The sequence below is a fragment of the Danio aesculapii genome, chromosome 24 (genome assembly GCF_903798145.1).
Source record: "Danio aesculapii chromosome 24, fDanAes4.1, whole genome shotgun sequence".
In the NCBI taxonomy this organism is placed as follows: Eukaryota; Metazoa; Chordata; class Actinopteri; order Cypriniformes; family Danionidae; genus Danio; species Danio aesculapii.
The window spans coordinates 20,888,792-20,911,727 of record NC_079458.1 but is presented as its reverse complement, the minus strand read 5'-3'; the positions used below and the strand labels follow the sequence as shown (position 1 = coordinate 20,911,727).

The 22,936-nt window shown below is 34.5% G+C and overlaps 2 protein-coding genes across 4 annotated transcripts in view; both read left to right on the top strand.

Annotated features, from left to right (window-relative positions):
• Window positions 1–7,827, top strand: part of spata13 (spermatogenesis associated 13) — a 50,748-nt gene extending 42,921 nt beyond the window's left edge. For all 3 annotated transcript variants that reach the window (XM_056450215.1, XM_056450217.1, XM_056450216.1), the window contains exons 9-14: window positions 1,385–1,564; window positions 1,643–1,875; window positions 3,536–3,665; window positions 4,601–4,973; window positions 5,088–5,162; window positions 7,205–7,827. In XM_056450215.1, coding sequence (XP_056306190.1) covers window positions 1,385–1,564; window positions 1,643–1,875; window positions 3,536–3,665; window positions 4,601–4,973; window positions 5,088–5,162; window positions 7,205–7,386 — 1,173 coding nt within the window. In that variant the 3' untranslated portion in view covers window positions 7,387–7,827. The remainder of the gene's footprint in view (window positions 1–1,384; window positions 1,565–1,642; window positions 1,876–3,535; window positions 3,666–4,600; window positions 4,974–5,087; window positions 5,163–7,204) is intronic.
• Window positions 7,828–7,887: 60 nt separating this feature from the next.
• Window positions 7,888–22,936, top strand: part of tmprss7 (transmembrane serine protease 7) — a 28,051-nt gene continuing 13,002 nt past the window's right edge. The window contains exons 1-6 of the mRNA XM_056450218.1: window positions 7,888–8,145; window positions 16,203–16,404; window positions 18,432–18,562; window positions 18,649–18,716; window positions 21,488–21,681; window positions 21,923–21,958. Coding sequence (XP_056306193.1) covers window positions 8,077–8,145; window positions 16,203–16,404; window positions 18,432–18,562; window positions 18,649–18,716; window positions 21,488–21,681; window positions 21,923–21,958 — 700 coding nt within the window. The 5' untranslated portion in view covers window positions 7,888–8,076. The remainder of the gene's footprint in view (window positions 8,146–16,202; window positions 16,405–18,431; window positions 18,563–18,648; window positions 18,717–21,487; window positions 21,682–21,922; window positions 21,959–22,936) is intronic.

Below are 22,936 nucleotides of genomic sequence, written 5' to 3'. Positions count from 1 at the left end.
AAAAATACAGAGTAAGTTTATTTGATGTATTTGTGGTGGAGTTTATTCAAGCCTTTCTGAAATGATGAGACTCACACAAATGCTGTTTTTAGTACACCCACATACTATATGCATTTACTGAAACCATGCGGCCATGGTGATTATAGCGGTTAAGAATTAGATATGGATTTTACTGTCTTTATTACAAAAAGCTTTGTTCTAAAAATGTTTTAAACATATAAAAATTATACAAATCACAAATAGTTGTAACAAATATTTAAATCACAGTTTATTTGCAAAAATAAAAGTTCTGTGGACATGTATACATGTTATTATGGAGACATGGCGTCTGTGAATCAATTCGGTGGGTAAGGAAAACCGCACTCCTACATCACGTTGTGGTGGGCCTCAAAATCACTGTGATATGGGTCCTATTTAATGCCAGGAAATTTAATAAAAGAGACTTTTGTGTTTCTATCACTCCAATATGACTGTACACACTATACCCAAAAACAGTTCTGTCCTAACAGCTTACAAAAGTTGATTTTCATCATAGGTGCCCTTCAAACAAAATAATTGTAATAACTAATTTCTCTTTATTAGTTGTTTTGCAAGAAACCAGTTTTTAACTTAAAATCCAATTTAAAGGTGTTAATAGATGAATTAACTGAGCATGTTGTCAAGACAAAAGGTAGTTATTTATATTGACTTTAGCTAAAAATACTTTCTCTAGAAGAAAAATGTAATAGGAAATGTTGTGAAAAATGTCCTTGCTGTGTTAAACATCACTTACATATGTTTGAAAAAGAATTACAAATTATACTACTGTATATTAAAATAGAAAACAATATTTTATTATTTCATTCTACATTGCAATATTATTTCACATTATTTACTGCAAGGAAATGCAATCTTGATAAGTTAGACTCAAACACATTTTAAGTAACTGGTCCCACGTACATTTAAACAGATAAAACTCAAAACAGAGATTGTAATTATTATTTTAGTACTAATACATTGAAACTACATGCAGTAATATGTGATTGTGAATATCTAAAATGGCAGTATGCTAAAGTATGGTCATGTAATTATACTGCTTTTCGGTTATTTGTAGTTCAATGGAAATAATTCTGTGTGTGAAATATCTTCTTAAAAAAATCTAGAAGCACATAGTACACATATTAGCTCAAATTAGTTAAGGTTCAGCTGTCAAACTGGAATTCTATTAGATTACATTAGTTTTTTTTTTGTATTTTAGGGAACCTTTCTCATTGCTGACCTCTGCTGGTCAAATGTTTAAAGATTTTTTTAAAGTGAAGGAACTTTGCAAAGCACTACAGAAATCTATACATTTAAATATACTGATATATTAACAATATTCAATCAAAATCATCTGTTGTTGCAGGGATATATTCGTCAATGTAGAAAGCACCCTGGCATGTTCACAGACGCACAGCTAAAGACAATCTTCAGCAACATCGAGGACATCTACAGGTTCCAGAGAAAGTTTCTAAAGGACTTGGAAAGGAAATACAACCCTGAAAAACCTCATCTAAGTGAGATTGGCTCCTGCTTCCTTCAACAGGTACCATTGGATACACAAGAACAAAGGAAATTAATTGCTAAACAATTTGCTGATATTCCGTGTTTTTCTCCCTCACAGGAGGATGGTTTCTCCATATACTCTGAGTACTGTAACACACATCCAGTGGCGTGTGCTGAACTGCAGCGACTGATGAAACAGAGCAGATATAAACACTTCTTTGAAGCCTGTCGTCTCCTGCAGCAGATGATTGACATTTCCATCACTGGATTTTTGCTCACACCAGTACAGAAGATTTGTAAATACCCTCTTCAGCTGGGAGAGCTTTTGAAATACACACCCAAAGACCACAGGTAGCACATTGTGTGGTGTGTGTATGTGTCTGTCTGTGTGTATATACGTGTTATTAATATTTAACAGTTTGTGATTGGTAACTTTTTTTTTTTGTTGTTGTTTTTAAAGAAGTGTCTTATGTTATTGCTTTGTGCATATTTTAATTTGATGCTTAAAAACTGTAATAATCTGAAATTACATTTTAAAATAATATATATCATTCTAATGAGCTCATTTGCTGCTTAAGAAATATTCATTATTATTAATATTAATGTCAAAAATTTGAAGTGCTGTTCAATATTTTTGTGAAAATGAAAAAAAGTCAGGATATTTGTTTTTGACTAATATAATGCAGTTTTATTTAATTTTATTTTACTGACCCCAAAGTTTTTGCTATAATTTCTATATATGTGTACACTCAACGGCCACTTTATTGATGGCCCTTTTGTGTTCCGAACTGCCTTAATCCTCCGTGGCATAGATTCAACAGTGTACTGGAAATATTCCTCAAAGATTTTGGTCCATATTGACGTGATAGCATCACACAGTCGCTGCATATTTGTCAGCTGAACATCCATGATGAATCTCTCAATCCACCACATCCCAAATATGCTGTACTGGATTGAGCTCTGGTGACTGTGGAGGCCATTTGAGTACAGTAAACTCATTTTCATGTTCAAGAAACCAGTCTGAAATGATTTGTGCTTTATGACATGGGGCAAAATCCTGCTGGAAGTAGCTATCAGATAATGGGTACACTGTGGTCATAAAGGGATGGACATCGTCAGCAACAATACTCAGGTAGGCTGTGGTGTTGACACAATGCTCAATTTGTACTAATGGGCCCAAAGTGTGCCAAGAAAATATCCCACACACCATTATACCACCACCAGCCTGAACCATTGATACACGGCCGGATGGATCCATGCTTTTATGTTGTTAATGCCACATTCTGACCCTACCATCCGAACGTCGCAGCAAAAATTGAGACTCATCAGACCAGGCAACGTTTTTCCAATCTTATATTGTCCAATTTTGGTGAGCCTGTGTGAATTGTTGCCTCAGTTTCCTGTTCTTAGCTGATAGGAGTGGCACCCAGTGTGGTCTTCTGCTGCTGTAGCCCATCCGCCTCAAGGTTGGATGTATTGTGCTTTCAGAGATGCTCTTCTGCACACGTCGGTTGTAACGAGTGGTTATTTGAGTCACTGTTGCCTTTCTATCAGCTTGAACCAGTCTGACCATTCTCCTCCGGCCTCTGATATCAACAAGGCATTTGCACCGACCGAACTGCCGCTCACTAGATATTTTCTCTTTTTAAGACCATTCTCTGTAAACCCTAGAGATAGTTGTGCGTGAAAATCCCAGTAGATCAGCAGTTTATGAAATACTCAGACCAGCCCGTCTGGAACCAACAACCATTCCACGTTCAAAGTCACTTAAATCATCTTTTTTCTCCATTCTGATGCTCGGTTTGAACTGCAGCAGATTGTATTGACCATGTCTACATGCCTAAATGCATTGAGTTGCTGCCATGTGATTGGCTGATTAGAAATTTGCATTAACGAACAGTAATAAAGTGGCCATTGAGTGTATGATATAGAAATATTTTGTTTTGTTTTTTATTTCTTATATCAAAAGCATTTTTACCATGACAATAAAATAAGTTATTTTTCTCCTCAGCGACTTTGCAGGGGTGTGTGCTGCACATAAAGCTATGAAGAATGTGGCAAGTCTAATAAACGAGAGGAAAAGGCGTCTTGAGAGCATTGACACCATTGCTCACTGGCAGGTGGCCATCCTGCACTGGGCGGTTAGTAACAACAAATATTTACAGCATTACATAAAGTGGTCCAGTTATGCCCTTTTTAGTGGATGTAAAATGTGTTTTAGATGCCCCTTTAACGTCTGTGAAGATCAGATTTAGAAAACTCAAGTATCATTTATTATCAGCGCTCCAGACTCCCTTTTGAGAGCATAAAAACACTAAACATTTTTCCAGAGTGTGGAAGCAACACCTACCAACATTTGGTAGTGCTGCACATGTAATAAAATGACAAGTTTTGTCTCTTAGAAGTGCACACTTGACAGTAGCTTGAGTTGAGTGTAAAAGGAGCTTGAGCTAGGATCCAGATGTAATTTTCTTTTATTAACAATAAAAATCTTTACAAAAGACATATCTTTCTTTTTTTATGAAGGCTTATGAGCTGGATTAACTGCCGAATACAGTGTTATTGTTTGCATGTTTTAGTGATTAAATAATAAGAAACGCGTGAAATTTAATTATGAAGTTTTGACTGAATTGGTGTATGGACCCTTTTCACAAGACTGTTGTGGCACGTGTAACGGTCGTCATAATCTTAATTCCTTGAAAGTTTTTAATATTTGGATTTTAAAAAAGCGTGCATACATTTATATGTATTTATGCATGTATTGTATCATCTTTACATCAAATTACGAACAGGAATTACCACTTGTGCAAGGCATATGAAATGCAGAGTGTATGGGCAGGACGGTAAATTTGACAATGATTGTATAATGCAATAAAGATATTAATTAGATACCATGTTGATCTGTTTATTAGATTACTGGTTGGTTAATTTGCTGGCTCATTCACAGGTGTAAACAAGGCATTTTATACGATGCAACTACTTTTTTAAGTTTCAAAGCTTGTATGGATATTTAAAAAAATATATCTATATTTTTTTTCTATATTTAAAACACCTTTTTTTTCTCCATTTCCTTCAGGGTGAGGATGTGTTAGCGAGAAGCTCAGAGCTCATTCACTCTGGCGAGTTAACTCGGATAGTACGACCTGGTAAAACCCAGCAGCGCAGCTACTTTCTGTTTGACCACCAGCTGGTGTTCTGTAAGAAAGACGTCCTGCGCAGAGACCTGCTGCACTACCGTGGCCGTATGGACACAGATCTGCTAGAGCCGATCGACCTGCCTGATGGACGGCACACTGAGCTGGGCCCGCTGAAGAACGCCTTTCTGCTGCGCCATGCGGAGAACCTAAACGTGCTGTGTGTGCTGTGCTGCAAGAAGAGCCAGGACAAGCAGCGATGGCTACAGGCGTTCGCCCGAGAGCGCAAACGGGTACAGGAAGACCAAGAGATGGGTGAGTCTCACAGCTGAATCATCAATTTGAGTAGGAATATACCAGTGTTCTTGTATGAAATGTAAAAGCTACGAATTTAACGAATGGTGTTTATTTATTTTTGCTCTTTTTCAGGGATGGAGATTACTGACGCCCAGAGGAAGCAAGCAGTTCACAATGCCAGGAAATCAAAACACGGCAAAATGAAAAGTATGTCCATATACCATTATCAAAGCTGCGGTCAAATCAAAATTATAATTAAAAAAATAAATGTAAAAGATATACCACAAACTGTGTTATTAAATATTAATAATATGTATACACACACACACCACGCAACGTGCTACCTTTGGTGTATTTCCCAAGCTCCTCCAGCTGAAGAGGGTATTTACAAATATATATAGGGAATAAATACTACATTTAAAATTCTATATTATATTTTCGTATTATACTTTTTTATTATTATTTATTCTTTTTTGTTTTTGCATTTTAGGAATTAATTATTGATTATCTGCATTAATTTTATAAATGTTTATATAATGACATGTTTCTGTTGGAGTGGATTAGTGAAAAGTAGTTTCATTTAGGGTGTTTTCACACCTGTCTTATTTAATTCGGTTGAATCGCACTAGAGTTCGTTTTCCCTATTGGTCCGGTTCATTTGGGCAGGTGTGAATATAGCAATCACACTCGAGTGTGCACCAAAAGCGGACCAAAACTGCGTACCGAGACCTCCTTTAAGATGTGGTCTTGGTACGCTTTCAAACGAACCCTGGAGCGGTTAGTTTGTGGTGAGAACATGATCTGAACTAAAACATACTCAACTGCAAAAAGTACTGTGCCTTTTTGGACTAATCCAGCTGCTGTAGTCCGATGCGGTCTTATTTTATGGGGTGTGAAGGAAAATATTTGTTGACTGCTTTACCAACAATTTTAAACAGAGAGAGAGAGAGGGAAAAACATTACCTGATGGATCGCTGGCAATATTTCCAGAATATGACCATGTCACAGTTTAGCTAAATTATTTCACGCCTTCTTCTGAAGTGACTTGAGGTGAGCCTTCGCCATTTGCCTTTTTGTGTCAGCCGGTTTGTTTACTTGCTGGAGTTCCATTAGCATTTTCCCGCACATTAATTTTGAACAATGGAAAAGCAGTTTAGAAAATACGTTAATCTGGCCAATGAGTGATGTGGATTTTTTCACATGATTGCATTTTGGTTTTTTTCAACTGGTTCGGACCAAAGCAATCAAGGTGGTGTGCAAAGGACCCAAAAATGGCAGAAAAAATGCTTGTGTATAATTTGTTGCCCTTGGTCTGACTCTGGACTAAATCAACCGAACCACAGATGTGAAAGCACCCCTATTTTTATTTTTGGTACCAATGAAACTATATTATAGACTGAGGGAATATTTGTGTTAATGGTAGCATTTAAAAATATTTATTGGATTTACTTTTTCTGATTATTCGATTTGGATTATCATTATATTTTAGAATAGGTTTTAAAGAGATTTCATTGGACTTGCATTTTGTTTGTTTCTATTTAAATTATTTTAAATTTAGTTTTCAATAGTTTTTAGAATAGGTTTTAAAGTGATTAATAGTTTCATTCATTCATTCATTTTCTTTTTGACTTAGTCCCTTTATTAATCTGTCTCTTTATTAATCATCTTATTTCCCACTGCGGAACGAACCGCCAACCTATCCAGCACATGTTTTTACCATGGTTTTTACACAGTGGATGCAACCCATCACTGGGAAACACCCATACACCCACATTCACACACACACACACACCACAGACAATTTAGCTTACCCAATTCACGTATAGTGCATGTCTTTGGACTGTGGGGGAAAACGGAGCACCCGGAGGAAACCCATGTGAACATGCAGGGAGAATATGCAAACTCCACACAGAAACGCCAACTGACCCAGCTGAGGCTCGAACCAGCCACCTTCTTGCTGTGAGGCGAGAGCGCTACTCACTCTGCCACCGCACCAATCATTTATAGTTTCAGTATATATATATTTTATATTTTAGTGCTTCCAAATCACTTAAACTATTAACATTTACCTCAATTATAGGCCATTCACAATGCAGGTGACTAATTTACTTTTATTTTTACCTTAGTAGTACTGTGAGTTCTGTGAATTAAAAGCAAGTGTTAATTTTTGGGGTGAACTATCACATTAAGATCACATTTAAGTAACACCAGCTAAGTCATCCTCACCTGTTGTGCCTGTGTGTTTCCAGATATGAATTATTCTGGACATCCTGCGCCTCCCCACCATCAGCCTCTTCATCCTCTTCATCAGAGACACGTGACTGTGCCAACCAGCGTCCCTCAGCAGCAGGTCTTTACTTTAGCAGAGCCCAAGAAAAAGCCTTCCCACCTGCTGTACTCTCTCGCCCGCAGTGCCCTCTTCAGGAAATGACAAGAAGATCCGTAAATAATGCAATGTCACTGGACTACACATCTGTATTATGTCATACTCAAATGCATACACAAGATATGTATATATTTATATACATACACGTAGATGTGTGTGTGAATGACATGTGCCTCAGTATAAAGGCTCATTTTTTAGCCTTAAGTTAGTGTGGTAAGTGTTAGTTATCTTTGTGTTGTGTCATTGTATTTGTATGTTCAAGAAGCTGCTTCTTATTCGTCTTCTCGCCCAAATGTGTGTGTCTTTTATGACAAAGAGTTGTATTCAGCTTTTTAGCAACGTGATGTCTATAATTTTATTGCTTTACCTGAGGCTGGAGCCTCAATAAAACACTAACATCTATTATGTCATTGTAAATAAACTTGAACCAAATGTACACTTTCTGTGCCTGCAAGTGTTCAAATACATAACATATGAAGTTTTTAAGTGTGTTTCAATGTTTTGTATTCAAAGAGTGTATGTATAGGATATAAGTGAACACAAGGCTCACTGTCTGCACTGCCCTGGATACAGTTACACACTTGTCAGGTGGAAACGGAGAGCCTCGTGTCGTTTGCCTTCATTTCGCTGCTCACCTTCATGTCGGGCTCTCAGGCAGGTTTTTTTTTTGTGGAAACCGGTTGTAATTATGCCGGTTCGGTCGTGATAAACGGTCCAAATGAATGACTGTAAGCCATGGAAACAGTGCGAGAAGAAGGCGGACAGGGGGGCGAGGATGAGGAGGCCAAAGAAGACGCCAGAAGTGTGAGTAAAAATACTGAAACAAATGCTGCTAGATTCCTTACGAAGTTATGCGTGTATTTCAATGAAGATATTTTTCCTATTACATTATGATCGTTGTGGTGGCCAAAGTGATTTATTAATAACCGTAAAAGTAGAACTGTAAATCCGCAGTGTAATTTATGTTATGGGTAAAACGTGTGGCCTGTTGACATTATGAAGTACTGGCCTTTCGACATTTTCCAAAAAGTAACTTCAGCATGGATACTTAATTTGGTAGGCCTATACTGAATGTTGATGAAATACTTAATCAAGTAGAAGTGTGTTTATCAGAATATCATAATATTTAAGTATTTATTTTATTTACAGTTTGATTGTATTGGAAGATAGGGGTTGTCTGTAAAGTGTTTTCTAAATAACAAAAATATAGATTTGTCATCAAAAGTGTACGCAAGTAATTTTCAAAAAGAGCGAAAATATGGAGTAAACTATGTATATATTTAAAAAAAGCTATTTCTGTATGTAGCTGTACGTACATCCACATTAGTACGAGTCAGGTACCGTTTTTTGTTTGTGTTAACACTTTACAGACGGTCCCGAATGTACCCAGTCTAAGTTTCACGGAATTGTTTCACCATGAGATATATTTAGTCACAAATTATTAAGTATTTGCTTCTAATATCCTTTAAAAGGGCTTTACGCTTTAAATTTCTTCATTAAAACTTCTACCCTGTGATATCACTTTGTAAATTAAATAAAGCTAATGAGATGGGATGACGTCGTGTAAATAATGCATGACTGGAGAAACACAATGGGCTTACGGTGATGGTCTTAAAACACAAATACCACAGTTGAACAGTGGCTACCATTTTTAGGTTCACTCTTAGTAACGATTTTACATTTTAAGTCCTGGTAACGCTAATGTTCAGAAGCAAAAAAACATTTATCGGTATATAGGCTGCAATGCAATCTTACACTCTCAGAAAAAAAGGTACACGATGGTACAAATAATCTTCCTTTAGGAACAGTTTTGTACCTTTGTAAAAATTGTACCTTATATGGTACAGAAAAAACCTCGTATAATGCTGTTCTGTACCTTTTATGGTATAACTGAAATAAAGGTACACAATTGTTCCCATACAAAAGGTACAAAAGTGTTGAACAACTTGTTTTTTACAATATCTATGAACATAAATATATTTCATATTACATGAATCATCATTTAAAGGTGTATCTTTAAAGAAACTTTTAAACTTTAATTATTAAGATCTTTAGTACAAAAAACTAGTAAAACATAAAACTATAGCTATTGTAAACTAAACATTTAAGGCATTTTAAATAAATGTTTTGTAGGCATTTTTGACACTGTTTAGTACAAAGTGTCTTGTCACTGTGGTGGTACCTTTATGGATCAGATTTGTACCTTTGATGAAGGTATAATATTGTATCTGCAGGTTTTGAAAACCAAAGGTACCTTTTTTCTTTCCCATGATACAAATTATGCCCTTAAAGGTGCAAACTGGAATGGTACAAATTTGTTTCTCTGTCTTAAGGCATAATTCTGTCCCATAAAGGTACTGCCCCAGTGACAATGGTTTGGACCTTCTTTGGTACAACATTGTACCATTTTTTCTGAGAGTGTACACCAACACGTACATGTAAATATAATTACATAATTGTTAAATCTATTTGGCCTGGGGCCCTCAAAAGCAGAACAAAATTATTTGCACCACATGCCAAATTTAACTATTTGCCAAAATATGTTAACAAAATAACGAAAAAAGTTACATTTTAAAGCCTTGTCAAAAAAATGAAGGCCTGTTAAAAAAGTAAGTGTTTTTGCTTAAATGCCACTGGGATTTTGTGTTTCATAACTATTTTTTACTGTAGTGTCAAACATATTTATGAATATTAATGTTTTAAACACTTCATTGTCAAAACGATAGAAAAAAAGGTCAGACTTTACAATAAAGTTTCATTAGTGAACGTATTTGTGTGAACTAATAACGATTAATAGTTGAAATGCATTTATTAATCAAAGTTCAACATTTACTAATCCATTCTAAAAAAAATTTATTCTTGCTTGTTAAAATGCACGGTGAGTTAACAAGATGAACTAACAATTAGGGCTGGGTGATTTGGTCAAAAATCTAAATCCGAACATTGAACCGAATATGAAAAAAATCTGAGAATTGAACATTTTAACTCAATTACGATTAATGAATGATTATTATTATTTATTTATTTTTGGCCTCGTAGTTCACTGACAAGTTAAGTAAATGGGCCCACATGTTATGAGAGCTTTTAGAATGAGGGGTGCATTACTTGGTTTTAAGTTAATTGGAGGAATCACACATTATCTACTATCTATGATTATTTATTGAACATTAGCATTGAACAACTGAAATGAAAACACACGTTGCCTAAAACCAACAGCAGCGTATATTTGAGAGTGCACAATAGGTTTTGTGAATGAACAGAGGAAATCGGTGCATGAGCAAAGAGATTCGCACACTCGTATTACATGAATGCGCTCTCAACTTGTAATACTGCGCTCACAACCTTTGTCATTGAAATCACGCCATAGAGACCAGATCTGGCTGTAAAGTGCTGAACATTTTTCAGTTCAGCAGGGTCACTTGACTCGTGGTACGATAGGGAAAGTAATCAAAAAAATTGACCTGGAAAAATTTTATCGATTTTAGGTCCTGAATATCGATTTCGATTACTTTTCGGTTAATCGCCCAGCCCTACTAACAATGAAGAACTGTATTTCAATTAACTAAGGGTAACAAAGTTTAATAAATACTGTAATAAACATATCATATTGTTTAAGTTAGTAAAAACATTCACAAATACAACCTTAAGTTTAACCCTCCAAAAATAAATGAAAATGGCCAAAATCCTTATAAGGATGTTAATGTTTAATGTGATTTTACATCTAATTTGGTGTTCAAGGTAATTGTTTAAAAAAAAATCTGTTGTTTCCATGTCTGTAACCAAATATTGAAAGCTGACCAAAGGATGACCCCCATGTCATGCATGGTTACGGCCCTCACAGAATAGAATAGACTAGATAAAATCTTGTTCATATGATCTATGCTCAGGGAAACCCAGGCCTCAATGTATCTATCATGCTGATAGACAACAGCTAGAGATTGTGGTAACGGTTCGTAATAATTTATTGTGTTGGAAATAACCGAGTCGCTTGTCCATGAGGTCATTGTGAGCTGGAGCGAAGTGGATTTTGTAACCCAGTTGTATCTCGCTCAGAATTACTAAGTGGCTTTACCATGTAACTTTAACCGCTCATTGCAATAATATCTCTTTGTGATAATACGGTGACACACCTTAAAGACAAAGCCCAAACCACTGATTTCCTATATGTAATATTAATTTTGGACTTAGAAGAAGAGTAAAGGACATTACCAACATAGGGTCCTGAAATGGCATCAGCACTTTGTTGGCATAAAATTGATGATGTCTTGTGAGACTTTACACTGCAAAAAGGTTGTTCTTTCATACTTGGTTTGTCTTGTTTCGTAAATAAAGAAGCATTTTTTAGACAAGTTATAAAATATTGTTTTGTTTTCAAGAGTAATATTAAATATTTCAATATCATAATATAATTTTAAATTCCTTGGCGACACCATGGCTCAATGGTTAGCACTGATGCCTCACAGCAAGAAGGTCGCTGGTTCAAGTCAAGGCCTGTCACAATATCAATATATCGACTTATTGCACAACACTGGACATGACATCGATCATTTTTGGTGATGCAATATATATCACCGGTACAAAAATACCAGTTCTAGCAACATTTTAGCTGATTTAGCTGACATTTTAGCTCTGTTACTTTTTACTTTGCACTTTTTTGTTAACATTTATTATTATTTATTCAGGATATGCGTTTTCACATACTGAATCCACTGCCTCATTATTAAATTGTTAAAATGACTACAATTAAATCAAATTAAACAAAATTAAATCTTAATAATAAAATATCATGTGTTCTTTGGAAGAGTGTACTTGCATTTTGATGCTATTACTGTATATTGTCAATCTGGCATTATATATTGAGTGGCATAAAATGATCTTAAAATGATAATAATATTGTTTATCATAATATATTTGGGTGCAATATATCATACGAGATAAAAATAAATATCAGGACATGCCTACCCAGTACTGGGTTGCAGCTGGAAGGGCATCCGCTGTGTAAAACATATGCTGGATAAGTTGGAGGTTCACTCCTCTGTCATTGAGTGACAGAATGTTGTGAGACTGTGAGTTATTATTAGGGATTATACAGCAGATAGCGAAATTTAGCAATTTTATATTAATGTGTTATTTTTTAAAAAAAGCATGACAGTAAGACACGAACGTGGTTATGAATGTATGAAAACGTATGCTTGTTGTAAATATCGGCGGCCATTGATATCGGCCGATAAATGCTATTTTTAATGTTATTGTTATCGGTCCGATATCAAAAATAAGTCGATGTCTTAAAGCTGATAGATTACGTAATTGTACAGACCTGGCTGCCTCGAGCATGTGTTGGTTAAACTTGTTCAGACTTGTCCCTGAGCTTTCCTCACATTGTTTATTCCTTCAAAGTACGCCTTTTCTTTGTGTGATATTGCTGTGCGTTTATTACAGAGCAAAAAATATGACAAAAAACTATTTGAATTTGAATTGTGTTAATTTGAATTATTGACAATTGTAATTTAATAAATCTGAATTTTATATGCCGTTAAAAAATTTAATTTGAATTTCTAAATTTGAATTTGAATTTCATAACTTGAACATTGAACATCTGAAATTTAAGACTACTGAATTTTTCAAGGCTGAATGTTTTATAGATGTATTTTCAAACTTCAGATTTTTTGTGTTCTGAATTGATAGACTGCAGCAGGGGCGTAGCTAGACATAAAGCTCTACTGGGGCTCAAAAAAAAAAAAAAATATATATATATATATATATATATATATGCACAAAAATATTTATTATAAATAAATAAAAGTATTATTGTTGTTATACAATTATTATTCTAAAAGTAACTGGAAAATAATCATTTAAAAATATTTTGCATGAATATTAATTTCATTTGAATGAAATTATATAGATAATTCTATTGAATACAAAAATAAGTTTTATAGAATTATCTGTTGTTTTAGACTTGACACGTGGCAGTTAATTAGCTTTATTAAGTTTTACCTCCCTGACTCGCCACTTGCTTCATACACAAAAATGAGAAAGCTGAAGATCACCATCATTTTATTTAAACTTTAGTTTTGTCGACTGCGTGCCGACACCTCAGCATAAAAGACTGTTAATGCCGGTTTTGCAACGCATGAGCGGCGCGTGAGCAGCGGGTGTTTTTTCGGCATGCGTGTTAACAACCGGGACTCGCTCTGGGAGAAGAGCAGCGCGTCTAGCAGGAGGGGTGTCTGAGGTGCGCGGGTTTGTTTTTTTTTGCGCACATGCAAAGATGCGTCAGCTTGCTTTTTGATTAAACTACATTGCTTTCACTAGCGTTGATTCAGTTGAACATAAAGAGTGACGTCTTTATTTCGGAATTACCACTCTTAATAAATACACTTGCATATGAAGGTATTGATATCTCAAAGCATTTACTGGGGCACTCGGCACTGGCTACGTTTACTGGGGCAAGTGCCCCAGTAAATTGGGTCTAGCGACGCCCCTGGACTGCAGATATCCAGTTTGTAAAAATACAGTTTCAAATTTTCAAGATGAAGAAATTCTGAACGTCAAATTCAATTTTCTAAAATTCAAAACCAGAAATTCAGATGGTGAAATTCAGATTCAGCTGAAAGTAGGTCAGGGGTCATCAACAGGGAAGAAAGTCAATCACAAAGTCAAACTAAGCATTTTGGCTAATCACAGAGCTGCATGAGTTTACTTGTGTATGTGAGGTTCAGGAGGACACAATTCTTATGCAAACTTACTATCAGGGGTCAGCTATTTTCAGTAGTTTGTGCAATGAATATATACATGCTTTAGAGAAACAAATTCATATATTTAATTCAATTACATCTTATTGGTTAATCATTATTATATTTACATTTTTGCTGTTTTGAGGAATAAAGAGCTGACTCTGACCTATACTGTAACCCCTGATGTGTTATTTTAACAGACACAGGGCTTTTACACCTTTAAGTCACATTTAGGCCTTTTCAAGCTCTTTCCAGGTGCATTTTCAGACTGCCCAGCATTTTACAACTGACATATTGACATATTTTTATGAACACACATCTTCATCCAATTATATAAGATACTATTTATTACAATATTCTATAATACAGCATAGCAAATAGTAAAGTATTTTAAGGAGCATTTTTGTGATATGTTTGCCCAAAGCCTGTTATCAACACTGAAATGCTGCCTCTTTTAAATATCATCCATTCACATCTAAGATGTTAAAGTTACATTTATATTTTTTAAATTATCTGATTTTTCCATACATTTAAAGATATTACACTATTTTTGGCTAAAATACATTAAAACCAAAATGTCCAATGAGTGGCGCCAAATCTCTATCTTTGTCACTGAATTGTACGTTCAGAGTTGTTTGAATCGGCTCATTTAGAAATGAATTAAGTGACTCACTATGAATGACTTTCTTGTTAATTTCATTTGTTAAATGCTTAAAACTTTGTTTCAAATGGTAACAACATAAGAGGTGTTAAAAGTCTATATTGTTGTAAATAGGGAAAAGGGAATAGGGAAAGCCACTTGATGAGTTTTCAACATAATGTTTATTTTATGTGACCCGAAACCGAAAGCAGCTTTCCCTATACTTAAAACTAAAATACACATGAGTTTAATTTTACATTAAGCTATATGTAGATAAAAAAAACATTTATTTTTACCTTTTTTTTACCACCCTTGTAATTCACACCCTGTAATTCGTTAATAACTATGAATCAAGGGGTCAGTGATTCTTTGTGTGACTTTTCAGTGATCGTCTACTCTTCCCTGTTGATGACCCCTGACCTACTTTCTGCTGAATCTGAATTTCACATCTGAATTTATGGTTTTGAATCTTAGAAAATTGAATTTGATGTTTTGAATTTCTTCATCTTGAAAATTTTAAACAGTATTTTTACAAACTGGATATCTGCAGTCTATCAATTCAGAACACAAAAAATCTGTTTGAAAATACTATAAAAAAAACTAAAAAGTCTGTTAAAAATTCAGCCTTGAATATTTTAGATGTTCAATATTCAAGATATGAAATTCTAATTCAAATTAAGAAATTCAAATTAAGAAATTCTAATTAATTTTTTTAACGGCATATAAAAATTCTGATTTATTAAATTACAATTGTCAATAATTCAAATTAACACTATTCAAATTCAGATTGTTTTGGCATATTTTAGCTCAATATTAAATAACTCAGTAAGTAACCATATTCCTTATCTTTGTAGACATGTTTGATAGTGTCATTGTGTATTTTGATTTAAATTGCCTCAGAAAATATAATTAAATATTAGATGTGTAAACATACAATGATGTAGATGTGCTAAACAACTTGTTGGGTTGTGTGTAAACTAATATGATTACTTGTGCTTATCAACGCGTTGCTTGCCATGTGTTGTTGATGTAAGATTGTATTCAGTTTGATAGCCATATTCATAATATGAGTGCATGTGATGGCTATCACCACGCACACACATAGTGATCCAACAAAGCCTTCCGTGCTGCTCTGATTTGTGAATGTGTTATTAATTAAAATGTCATTAAAAGTCACTTTTTTTTTACTTTTAAAGGTAAAAATAGTTGGAAGAAAGATTAAGTTAAATTCAAAAGCAAAAATTAAATGGGAAAATCGAAAAAAAAAACATGAATCACAAAATACGGAAAACTGCTAATATGTGGACATTTTTACAGTGTAGAATTGTGCAATAAAATATATAATAAAGTTATGATCACTAAAATCCTGGTCATTACATTTTTCCTTCCCCATACTCAGTGGTTGGCTTTTTGTGTATTTTGTAGGTGTGTTTCAGTAAGTTTGTAGCATTGCGTCAGAATGTGATCTATACCTGTGGTTTCAGATAACTGACGTGTCCGTGGAAGTGGCTACGGTGGACGCAACTCTTCATAAACTATGCAGAAGATACAACAGACGCAGAAGGAGAGCAAAAAAAAAAAAGAAGAGGAACCCGCTGTTTGAGCTACAGAATCTGGCCATCCTCATCACAGTGGTGGTGTTTGTCATTGTGGTGATAATGTGGTCACTTCTGTGGGTGTTTATATGTAAGAAAACACATTCATGAATACACTTGTGCATGTGTGTATATATTATAGTAACTTAAACGATGAAAAATTCAATAAAAGGCCATATAAGTACTTAAAAATGACACTTTTAAATCTATTTTATTTTATTCATTTTTTGGGCGGTTATTTTAGTTTTGAGTTAAAGTAATGAAATGATAAATGTTTCCTTATAAAATGTTTATATATTTCTTTTTAATCCACAATTCAATCAGTTACTGATTTGTCAGTATTTTATTGTAATTAAATTATTTTATTGCTACAAATTAAACTTGCATTTCAGTATATATTCTTGAGGTTTTATTCAAATAATTTGTAAATACTTTTATGTCATAATTCTTTCATTATTTATTGATATTATAATTCTGTTATTTTCATATTAGGTGACCCTGAACCACAAAACCTTAAGTTGCATGGGTATATTTTTAGGAATAGCCAATAATACACCGTAAGAGCAAAAATTAAATTTTTAAAATGTTTTTATAGTCTTTTTATGCCAAAAATCATTAGAATATACACATATAGACATTTCATAAATTTCCTATCATAAATACATTTTATCATACATTCCTATCATAAATACATAAAAATTATCAGTAAAATGCATTGCTAAGAAATTGGAATTTGGACAAATTTAAGGTGATATTCCCAATATTTAGATTTTTTTTATCTAACAAACCATACATCGGAAATTTTATTTATTAAGCTTTTGAATGATATCGTATATACAGTTGAAATCAGAATTATTAGCCCCCTGTTTATTTTTTCCCCCAATTTCTGTTTAACGGAGAGCAGATTTTTTCAACTCATTTCTAAACATAATAGTTTTAATAACTCATCTCTAATAATTGATTTATTTTATCTTTTCCATGATGACAGTAAATAATATTTGACTAGATATTTTTCAAGATACTTCTATACAGCTTAAAGTGACATTTAAAGCCTTAATTAGGTTAAGTAGGCAGGTTAGGGTAATTAGGCAAGTTATTGTATAACGATGGTTTGTTCTATAGAGTATCGAAATAAAATTTGTCTTAAAGGAACAAATTATTTTGTCCTTAAAATGGTTCATAAAAAAATTTAAACTGTTTTGATTCTAGCCAAAATAAAACAAATAAGACTTTTTCCAGAAGAAAAAATATTATCAGACATACTGTGAAAATGTCCTTGCTCTGTTAAACATCATTTGGGAAATATTTTAAAAAGAAAAAAAAATCAAAGGGAGGCTAATAATTCTGACTTCAACTGTATATACAGTGGGGGAAATAAGTATTCACAACACCATTTTTCTCAGAAAATATATTTCTAAAGGTGCTGTTGACTTGAAATTTTTACTAGATGTTAATAACAATCAAAGAAATCTATATATGCAAAGTAAACAAATCTAATTAGTTTCCAGATTAAGTTATGTGTAATAAATTGAAATGACACAGGAAAAAAGTATTGAACACATGAACAAAGGGAGGTGTAAAAGGCAGGGAAAGCCCAGACAGCAGCTGAATTCTCTCAGTTGTTCTTCAGCAAGCCTCTGCCATTCGTCATTGTAAATTAATATTAGCTGCTTCAGTCCAACCTCTACATTATCAGGATGATAAGGATGAAACCAGTGTGGACATTTCAGCAAGAGAATGATCAAAAAACACAGCCAAGGAAACTCTCAAGTGCTTTCAGAAAAAGAAAATCAAGCTGTAGAATGGCCTAGCCAATCACTTGACATGAATCCAACAGAAAATACAAAATAAAGATCAGTTTAGACAGACAAAACCCACAGAACAATCACAATCTTTATACTCTGTTGAAGTCTGTGAAAATATCACACCTGAGCAAGGCATGACTTCATTCTCCACATGAGAGTCATCTTTAAGCTGCTTATTTTCCTCACTGTATATATAAATATCAAATTACCCTCATGACTGTTTTGTGGTCACATATGAGCTCTTTACAGGTTACTTCTTTTACATAAGGATAAAATATATGCATCTCTGAACTGTCCACTCTGTGTATTGTAGTCCGCAGAGAGAGCAACAGTGGTGTGTATTTTGCTGGTATGTTTCGTGTTGCCAATGTGGAGTTTATACCAGAGTACCGGCATGCAGACTCCAGTGAGTTTGTTTCCATGGCAAACCGCATACAGCATGTGGTGAGTGATGCAGTGTTAATATGACAATAAAATCTCTTACAGATCCATCATCATCACCCTCATCTTAATATTTCTGTTTTACTAAGATAACCAGCGTATACCGAACCTCATCAGTGGCCAGACTCTACAAGCAAACCGTCATCTCTGATCTGAGGTACAGTTGCTTTAGTTATTACTGTACAAAGTAGTTTGTAATGTCGACAATTGATCTACTGGAAGTCTCATTTACTTAATCAGCTTTTATTTAGAAGTTTATTTAAAGGCATCACTATTTTCATCCCATGTGTTGTTCCAAACTCATTGGTTTTCATTCGTATTTTGAAGACTAATTAAGATATTTTAAACCCTCTTGTGCTTTTCGATTATTTTTAACTGAAAGATTTTGTGTTGGATTTTTTAGAAATTTTTACTTGATCGGAATAGTGTAGGTTTTGTAAAGCAGGGGTGCTCAAACTTGGTCCTGAAGGGCCGGTGTCCTGCATATTTTAGTTCCAACCCCAATTAAACACAGATGAACCAGCTAATCAAACGCTTTCATGGTATACAAAAACTTCCAGACAGGTGCGTTAAAGGAAGTTGGAGCTAAATTATGCAGGACTCCGGGCCTCCAGGACCCAGTTTAGGCAACTCTGTTATTAAGGTTTTGATATTTGGCTTGGCAAAACACAGATGTTACTTCATTGACGTCACTTTTTTTCTATTTTAGCAATAATCAAACTGCTACAAGATTAAGATGGAAATTTAAAGGGCTTCTATAATGTCTAAGGCAATTTTAGCTATTTTGTGCTTGTAATTTTAAATGCAAATGAGCCGGCTCCCACCTACTGTTAGGGCATGTTTGCTTCATTTATTTACATAACATTTGTTCAATATGGTATACAGTGCATCCGGAAAGTATTCGTAGCGCTTCACTTTTTCCACATTTTTTATGTTACAGCCTTATTCCAAAATGGATTAAATTCATTAATTTCCTCAAAATTCTACAGACAATACCCCATGACAATGTGAAAAAATATTTTTTTAAATTGTTGCAAATTTATAAAACCTGAAAAATCACATGTACATAAGTATTCGCAGCCTTTGCTCAATACTTTGTTGATGCACCTTTGGCAGTAACTACAGCCTCAAGTCTTTTTGAATATGTTGCCACAAGCTTGGCACACCTGTCTTTATGAATTTTTGCCCATTACTCTTTACAGTACCTCTCAAGCTCTATCAGGTTGGAGGGGAAGCAACAGTGTACAGCCATTTTCAGATCTCTCCAGAGATGTTCAATAGGATTTAGATCTGGGCTCTGGCTGGGCCACTCAAGAACATTCACAGAGGTGTTGTGAAGCCACTCCATTGATATTTTGGTGGTGTGTTTTGGGTCATTGTCCTGAACCGTCGCCCCAGTCTGAGGTCAAGAGCACTCTGAAGCAGGGTTTCGTTCAGGATGTCTCTGTGCATTGCTGTATTCATCTTTCCCTCTATCCTGACTAACCTTCTAGTTCCAGCTGCTGAAAAACATCCCCACAGCATGATGCTGCCACCACCATGCTTCACTGTAGGGATGGTATTAGCCTGGTGATGAGCGGTGCCTGGTTTTCTCCAAACGTAACGCCTGGCATTCACTCTAAAGAGTTCAATTTTAGTCTCATCAGACCAGAAAATTTATTTTCTTATGGTCTGAGAGTCCTTCAGATGCCTTTTGGCAAATTCCAGGTGGAGAGTAGCTTCTGTCTCGCCACTCTACCATACAGGCCTGATTGGTGGATTGCTGCACAGATGGTTGTCCTTCTGTAAGGTTCTCCTCTCTCCACAGAAGAACGCTGGAGCTCAGACAGAGTGACCATTGGGTCATTGATCACCTCCCTGACTAAGGACCTTCTCCTCCAATCACTCATCTTATATGGCCGGCCAGCTCTAAGAAGAGTCCTGGTGGTTCCAAACATCTTCCACTTAATTCGCTGAATTTACCACAGGTGAACTCCAATTAAGCTGCTGAAACATCTCAAGAATGATCAGTGAAAACAGAATGTACCTGAGCTCAATTTAGAGCTTCACGGTAAAGGCTGTGAATGCTTATGTACATGTGATTTTTCAGCTTTTTTATTTTTAATACATTTGCAACAATTTAAAAAAAAATCTGTTTTCGCATTGTCATTATGGGGTATTGTGTGTAAACATTTGAGGAAATAAATGAATTCAATCCATTTTGGAATAAGGCTGTAACATAAAAAAATAGTGGAAAAGTGAAGCGCTATGAATACTTTCCGGATTCACTGTATATAACAAAGATACAAAAAATACAAGGTGTAACACCTACTGCTTCTTGAGGTACATCTGGATCACAGAGAGTTTTAACAGTTTTTATTTTATTTATACAAAGTTTCTTTGCAAATCCTGTCTTGTGGAAATTATAATACAAGTTAATACTGAGACATGATAATACTTGCATGTCAATCAATATTGGTGGCTAGGGAAAACCGCAAAATTGCTGTTTTTTTAAATCCTGGTTTAATTTAGGAAATAAAAAAAAATACTACAGTGGCTTAGTGGTTAGCACTGTCGCCTCACAGCAAGAAGGTTGCTGGTTTGAGTCCTGGCTGGGCCAGCTAGCATTTCCGTGTGGAGTTTGCATGTTCTCCCCGTGTTCGCGTGGCATTTTCGCTATTATTTTTTTGGATTTCCGTTTTTCCAATTTTCCAATTTCAAAATAAAATATCATTGGTCACTGACTTTTTCCCTAGATGAAGAACAGTCTTAGATGTTAGGAATGACAGGAGGAAAAAAATAAGTACAAAATGACAAAATTGTCATTTTAGGGTGAACTATGCCTTCAACATGCATTTAGTCGTCTAAATACATTATATTACTTTTCACTGTCATATTGTTTCTGGTTCTGCGTGTTGCTAACTGCATGCTGACATGTCACCTCATCAGTAACAATAATCAAGGTGGTGTGCTGGTGCACTTCTGGATGGTGTTTTTGGTTCCGCAATTGAAGACTCCAGCGGTGTGTGAGGAGTGTGTCAGTGCCATCCTGAGGGACTCTGTGCTCATGAGTATGAAGAACAGGTCTACAGTGGGCTTTCTGCAGGGTCTTCCTGTCGACATCGACTCCATTCTCGTCAATGGTAACCTCCTTCACTGTTCAATGCTGTGTACAAAGTCAATGTCCACTTTTTTGAGAATAATTCCATCTTAAAGTTTGCCTAAAAATGAAAGTTTTCTCATCATTTACTCATCCTCCACTTGTTCTAAACCTGCTTGAGTTTCTTTCTTCTGTTGAACACAAAAGATTTTGCTGAATATTTTGAGTGAATTATTCATTTAAAAATACATGTCCATGATCAATTTCTGTTTTTCTTTTCCCAGTTGCTTTACGGTCAGATTATACATCAACAGCTGTGGGTAAGTCAGTCAAAACGAATATGAACGGTGAAATACACACTACTGTTAAAAGGTTTGGGGTTGGTAGGATTTTTTTGTAGGATTAAAAAGTCTCTTTTGCTCATACAGAGCGAAAATAGTTTTCTGTTTTAATATATTTTGAACATTAAATTATTCATGTGATGTCAAATTTTAGTTCAATCAATTAAGAAAACCGCTTTGCTGCTTAATATTTTTGTAAAAATATATATATTTTTTTATGAATAGTTAAATTGAAACTTTTGGTAACATAAAAGGCTGTCACTTTTTATTAGTTAAATGCATCTTTGCTAAGTAAAAGTGTATGTAAAAAAAGAAACTGACCCCAAACTATTAAACAGTACATATTTGTTCATTTGACATTACTTAAATTTCACTGATTTCGTAAATTTAAGAATGTTAAGTTTGTTTTCATTGTAGTAAATGCTGAAATTAACAAACTACTATTACAAAATGTTTAAAAAGCATTTTTCATTGTTCATTTTGTTACTAATGTGGTTATCTAATGGAAACATATTGTAAGTTTTACCAATGCAGAGAAATATATTTCATTTCAGCAAATAATTATGTTTTAATAGTTTTATTACTATTGCATTTTTAATTGATTTGCCTCAAAACTACACTACCTGACAAAAGTCTTGCTGCCTATCCAAGTTTTAGGAACAACAAATAATCACTTGACTTCTAGTTGATCACTTGGTATCAAAAGTGGCTTATATGAAAGGAAAATACCTCTAGATTACGCTTATTTTACCAAAATAAAATATGATCATGCCTTGATTTTAATTATTTAATTAAAAAAGTAAGGTCTGATTTTGTTAGACAAAAGTGTTGTCACATAACAAAAATAATGTACAGTATAGAATATAAAGTCATGGTCCAGTGGAAAATTAATTAATATTGTATATGACTCCCATGAGGTTCGAGGACTGCATCCATACATCTCTGCATTGACTTAAA